Source organism: Capra hircus, chromosome 18 (assembly GCF_001704415.2).
Source record: "Capra hircus breed San Clemente chromosome 18, ASM170441v1, whole genome shotgun sequence".
Lineage (NCBI taxonomy): Eukaryota > Metazoa > Chordata > Mammalia > Artiodactyla > Bovidae > Capra > Capra hircus.
The window spans coordinates 58,057,563-58,063,422 of record NC_030825.1 but is presented as its reverse complement, the minus strand read 5'-3'; the positions used below and the strand labels follow the sequence as shown (position 1 = coordinate 58,063,422).

Genomic DNA, 5,860 nt, shown 5'->3' with positions numbered 1-5,860 from the left:
GGCTGCCGCAGGGGTTCGAGATAACCGCGAACGCGGGAGGGGGCGTCCCAGAGCCGGCCCCACCTGCACCCCAGGGCGCCGAGGGCGGGTGCAGGGGTGGACTCGGTATAAGACAGCCGCCGTGCGCCGGGCTGGAGACGCCCGGCTCCCAAGCGAGTCTGGCGCACGGGTCGGATCTGACCTCCCCGAGCTGAGAAGGGGCTTCATCTACGGTAGCGGGAGAGGGGGCGGATGAGGCTGGCTGGACCCCTGACTCCTGTTCCTGAGGGGAGGGGGCAGAGGGAAGCCTGGACGCCTGGTTCTGACGGTCGAGGGGCTGGAGGTCTGGAATTTGAGGTCTCATGGGAAAAGGAACTAGGAATACAGATTGGTGGATGGGGAGGGATGGGAGCCCAGATTCCTGGGTCCCCAGGGGAAGGGCGTCTGGGGGCCTGGAGTCCTGGGTCAGAGGGAGGAGGGGCTGGGGGTGCGGACTCCTGGGTCAGAGGGAGGAGGGGCTGGGGGCCAGGACTCCTGCTTCCCCAACTCTGTCCTCAGTCGCATCAGAAAAGACACCTCCCTGCCTGGCAGCCCCTGAGAGGCTCAGAGGGGTCACCATGACGACACCCTTGCTGATCCTGCTGCTCACCTTCGCCCTGGGATCTGCTGCACAGGAAGGTGGGGACCAGCCCGGGAGTGGGGGTGGGGGCTGCGCTCACCCCCGACCTCCCATCTTCAGCCACGTTGACCCTCTTCAGGGGCTCCTCTCTGGGCTGTGCCTGCTCAGGGCCTCCCCTGGCTCCAGCAGCTTCCTCCTTTGGAAGACAAGACTCCTCTGCCTTCTGCCTCCTTCCTTCCTGCTTCCTTCTGCCTCCCAGAGTCTCTGTGCCCCCCAGACCCTGTCTCCCGCACGCAGCGTCTCTCCCTTCAGCTTTGGCAGTGGCCCCCCAAGACGAGATGCTCCTCCTGGGTTTCTGAGCGGGCTGTCTCTGTCTCCGTCTCCATCTCCTGCTCTTTCTGCACTGTTCTCCTTTTCTGCCTAGCTCCTTGTCTGTCTGTCTGTCTCCATCTGTCTCCAAATCCCTTAGCAGCTGACTCAGTCTTCCTCTGAGGCTTGCTGCCCACTTGTTCCTCCATGTCTCTGTCCAGACCAGGGCGACAAGAGTGGGGAGAAGATTATTGATGGAGTCCCATGTCCCAGAGGCTCCCAGCCCTGGCAAGTGGCCCTGCTCAAGGGCAGTCAGCTCCACTGCGGAGGCATGCTGCTCAACGAGAAGTGGGTGCTCACCGCTGCACACTGCATGATGAAGTACGTGCGAGCACTTCCAGCCCTTCCTCTGGGTCCCCATCCCCCTCTCCGTGGTCCCCGTCCCCCTCTGTCTCTGGTCCCCGTCCCCCTCTCTGGGCCCCTGCCCCCGTCTCACTCCCGGCGTCTCTCTGAGCACTGCCGCCTCCTGCAGTGAGTACGCCATACACATGGGCAGTGATCGGCTGGTGGGTGGCCAGAAGATCAAGGCCACACGGTCCTTCCGCCACCCGGGATACTCCACACAGACCCACGCCAACGACATCATGCTGGTGAAGCTGAATGGCCGGGCCAAGCTGTCGTCCAGTGTGAAGAAAGTCAACCTGCCTTCCCGCTGCGATCCCCCCGGGACCATGTGCACCGTTTCCGGCTGGGGCACCACCACCAGTCCTGATGGTGAGGCTGCCGGGGAGACCCAGGGGCCCCAGACCCTGACCCTTCCTCCCCCAGACCCAGGAGACCAGGAGTCAGCCCCTTTTTCATAATCTGAATGTGGAGTCCCTCCCCCCACCACTCCTCCCCTCGTCCTTCAGGGTCCAGAATCCTGGACTCCCATCCTCTCCCCATCCAGACCCCAGACCTCTGACTGGCACCCCTCCCCATCCCTCAGTGACCTTTCCAGCGCAGCTTATGTGCACAGACGTCAAGCTCATCTCCCCACAAGACTGCAGGAAGGTTTACAAGGACTTGCTGGGAGACTCCATGCTCTGCGCTGGCATCCCCAACTCCAGCACCAATGCCTGCAACGTGAGACCCCCCTCCTCCCCCGCCCCGGGTCCCTGGCTGCTTCGTCTGAGCACAGAGCCCCCGTTGTCCCCCTTCACCCAGAATCTCTGCACGTGACCTTGGTGCGGGGCCTTCTCCATTACCCCTGCACTCCCCGCCCCAGGCTCAGCTTTCCTAGCTCTCACCACCCCCTTCTCTGCTCAGGTCAGTAGTGGGAGCCCACTGCGGGCTGATGTGACCCTGAGGATGAAGCAGAAAAATGAACAGGAGGGTCTGGGGATGGGGAACCTGTGGGCCAAAGGGTAGGCATGTGTGGCCTTGGCTTCAAACACAAACTGTATTTATTTTTAAATTGACATCTTTGTTGAGTATCGCAACCCATGAACACAGCGGTGGTGGTTTAGTCATTCAGTCGTGTCTGACTCTTTGCAGCTCCATGGACTGTAACCCACCAGGCTCCTCTGTCCATGGGATTCTCCAGGCAAGAACACTGGAGTGGGTTGCCATTTTCTTGTCAAAGGGATCTTCCTGACCCAGGGATCAAACCTAGGTGTCCTGCATTGCAGGCAGATTCTTTACTGACTGAGTCACCCGTGAAGCCCCCAAACACAAACTTTACAGGGGAAGAGGCGCCCAAAACTCAGGAATCGAGATAAATCACTTTCTAATGCAATATTTTGTCAATTCATGCAAGAGTCCACGATGAACAAAATATCGGAATTTTCAATAAAGAGGCCTCAGTCTTACTGAATTTCTCATCTACCTCAGGCTTCAGTGAGTCTCAGCACAGCCTGGTACCTGACCCTTTATCTGAAATTGGGATACAGTGTTCATCATGAACTTTTTCATATTAATTTCAGTTTTTAAGGTATTGCATTGAAATAGTATTTATTGCAATTACTGAGATCGGGTGCTTGAAGTTAAGGTCTCGCTCCCCTCCCTTGGGACCCAGTCTTAAGCCAAGAATTCTCTCTCCCTTCTTCTTTGTACCCCCCTCTCCGTGATAGCTCAGTTGGTAAAGAATCCACCTACAATGCAGGAGACCCTAGTTCGATCCCTGGGTTGGGAAAATCCCCTGGAGAAAGGATAGGCTACCCACTCCAGTATTCTTGGGCTTCCCTAGTGGCTCAGCTGGTAAAGAATCTGCCTGCAGAGTGGGAGACCTAGATTCGATCCCTGGGTTGGGAAGATCCCCTGGAGAAGGAAAGGCTACCCACTCCAGTACCTGGCCTGGAGAATTCCATGGACTGTATAGTCCACGGGGTCACAAAGAGTCAGACGTGACTGAGTGACCTTTGCTTTCACTCTGTCTCTGAACACCATCTTCCCACATCTCCCTTTTCACTGAATTTCATTTCATTCTTTCCATCTGTGTTGCCCCCTCCACTCCCGCTGGCAACCTCTTCTTCATCCTTTGCTATACTTCTCTTCCTTTTTTTTTTTTCTCTTCATTGTCCCGCAGCATGTGGGATCTTAGTTCCCTGAGCTCCCATGTCCCCCCACACTGGAAAGTGGATTCTTAGCCACTTGACCACCACGGAGGTCCCCTCCGTTCCTTTTCTCTGTGACTCTTTGCCTTTCCTTGTCTCGCTCCCCATACCTCCCTGCCCCCACTGCTTTGCCTCTCACCGGCACCCTCAGCTGTCAGGAATGGGGGCACCGTATGTGTGAGGGGTGGGGTGATGGGACAGGAATGTGTGTCCCAAAGAGTAAGGCATCCTGTTCCTCCCCTAGTGACGGCCAGCTTCTTGAATGTGAGAGTCGTCCTGTGACACAGGGTCCCACACTCGGGAGCGTCCCACGCTTGGTTTAACATATTCCTGTTGCTGTTTTGAAATTTTTAATACTTTTTGAGCTATGGAGCCCACATTTTCTTTCTCTTTTTTTGGCAATGCCAAATCACTTGGGAGATCTTAGCTCTCTCACCAGAGCTCAAACCCAGGCCGCGGCAGTGAAAGTGCCAAGTCCTAACCAATGGACCGCCAGGGAATTCTTTGCATTTCCATTTGGCATTGGGCCTTGTGAATTATGTCATCAGTTTGGCCCCTGGGTTCCAGGGCCACCCCATCCCCCTTTGGCACATCTATCCATCCCCTGGAGACATTACACTTTCCGCCCTTGGCTTGGTGCCAGAATCCCGAAAGATACGGAAGAAATGGGGCTTTGACTGCCAGAAGCCCCGCCCTTTCCCTGTGATTGGTCCCATGGGCTGGGGCTCAAGCCAATGTCTTTAGAGAACGTGGTTTCTCTTCTCCTCGATGGCCATAATTTCTGCTCTTCCATTGGTCCCCAGAAACAATGAATCTCTCCCCGTTAGTTAGTCGTGGTGGCAATCCAGGGTCCGCCTGACAAAGACTGACACCTGAGGCGGGGGCAGGATCTTCCCTCTGAAGCTGAAGCTAATTTGCTTTATCCCTTCCAGGGTGATTCAGGGGGACCACTCATGTGCAAAGGTACCTTGCAAGGCGTGGTGTCCTGGGGCAGTTTCCCTTGCGGCCAACCCAACGACCCAGGTGTCTATACCCAAGTCTGCAAGTATGTCGACTGGATAAAAGAGACCATGAGAAGATATCGCTAATCTCTCCACTCCCATCTCTCCATCCCTACGCTCTGGAACAGGAAATTGACAGAAATAAGGACCTCAGTGACCGACAGTCCTACTTGGCTTTATCTTTCCTGAGAGGCATGTCAAAACCTCAACAATATGTGTGTAAGCCAATCAAATCAGTAAGGACCTAAAAACCAAACAAATACAAAAATCTTGATGTTGGTAAGGATGCAATGAGACCAGCCCTCTCTGCCACTGAAACTGTAAATTCGTACAGTTTTTACAGAAGGTGATTTGGCAGTACTGATTTGAGTGGGGACGTTTGTTTTGTCCTCCACCTTTGACTAGTAATTCTAGTTGTCTACTTTAAAAAAAAAAAATGCAAAACGCGGACAAAGTTTGAATTTATCACAATGTTATTTTTCATAACAAAATAGTGGAAACACAGAAGGTGTCTAGAAACAGTGGACTGTTCAAACAGTAGGCTGGTTTGAGGCAAAGATATTCTGAAGCTGTTAAGGATAATAATTACACAGAATTCTTAGTATCATGTGAGCATGTTTATGCAGTGTGATGTTAAATGAAGGAAGGAATATACAGAAATATGTGTATGTGGTTCTCACTGTGTAAAATGAAAATATTCACAAAATAAAAGCCTGAAAGGACGTGTACCAGCCTGCATACGGTGGTAGTCACGGGACGCCTGCTTCCTTCCACTTACTTTTCTGAGGGTGTGCACTTCAATAGCCTGGAAAACAAAGGTGGAGAAGCTCTGGAGCTCCAAAGTGGAGGAGAAGTCACCCTGAAGAGAGGGAGATGGGAAAGAAAACTATATCTGATGTTTGGCCCCTTGTCCTGCCTCCATGCCCAGTGGCATATTTTTTCCATTTTCCAGGTCTCAGTTTTCCTCATCTGTAAAATGGGAGAGAGAAAGAATAATAAGGTAGAGAGAGTAAAAGGGCAGCATTAGAGAATATGCCACTTCATCAGGGTGTAGAGGGATGTGAAAGTGTTTCTAGGCATTCCACAGGTAATGTATTAGGAGTACAAGGTGGAAGCAGAAGGCTGGCAGGAAGACAGGACCCCTGGGTCACGCAAGGGGCTGTGTGACCGAAAGTGAACACGCAGCCTCCAGGGTGTCAGGGGAGATGCGGGGCTGGGAACCCGGTAGGTGGGCTCCTATCCTCAAGAAGAGGCCTCACAAAGGGAGGAGGGAGAAGCCCCAGTGACTCAGCCTGGCCACACCCCTGCTGCTGCCATCAGAGGCTCCCCGGGGGAGTCACACATCAGAAGCTGCTGAC

At 54.0% G+C, this 5,860-nt stretch overlaps 1 protein-coding gene across 4 annotated transcripts; it reads left to right on the top strand.

The window, feature by feature from the left end:
• KLK7 (kallikrein related peptidase 7) lies at positions 1–5,240 on the top strand. Of its 4 annotated transcripts, none has more exons than XM_013971544.2 (6): positions 1–212; positions 538–657; positions 1,129–1,288; positions 1,440–1,681; positions 1,896–2,032; positions 4,434–5,240. In XM_013971544.2, exons 2-6 carry the CDS (start codon positions 597–599, stop codon positions 4,587–4,589), a joined length of 756 nt encoding a protein of 251 aa, XP_013826998.1. In that variant the 5' UTR covers positions 1–212; positions 538–596; the 3' UTR covers positions 4,590–5,240. The 4 variants fall into 4 exon arrangements, with proteins under 4 accessions (XP_013826998.1, XP_005692807.1, XP_013826996.1 ...); XM_005692750.3 differs by having other exon boundaries at positions 149–322; positions 571–657; XM_013971542.2 differs by having other exon boundaries at positions 150–322.

Excerpts from the sequence above, each read along its gene's own strand:
- KLK7 (XM_013971542.2), top strand. The coding sequence starts at position 232 with ATGAGGCTGGCTGGACCCCTGACTCCTGTTCCTGAGGGGAGGGGGCAG. Across the intron at positions 1,682-1,895 it reads CACCACCACCAGTCCTGATG|TGACCTTTCCAGCGCAGCTT; the intron begins GTGAGGCTGCCG and ends CCCATCCCTCAG. Across the intron at positions 2,033-4,433 it reads CCAGCACCAATGCCTGCAAC|GGTGATTCAGGGGGACCACT; the intron begins GTGAGACCCCCC and ends TATCCCTTCCAG.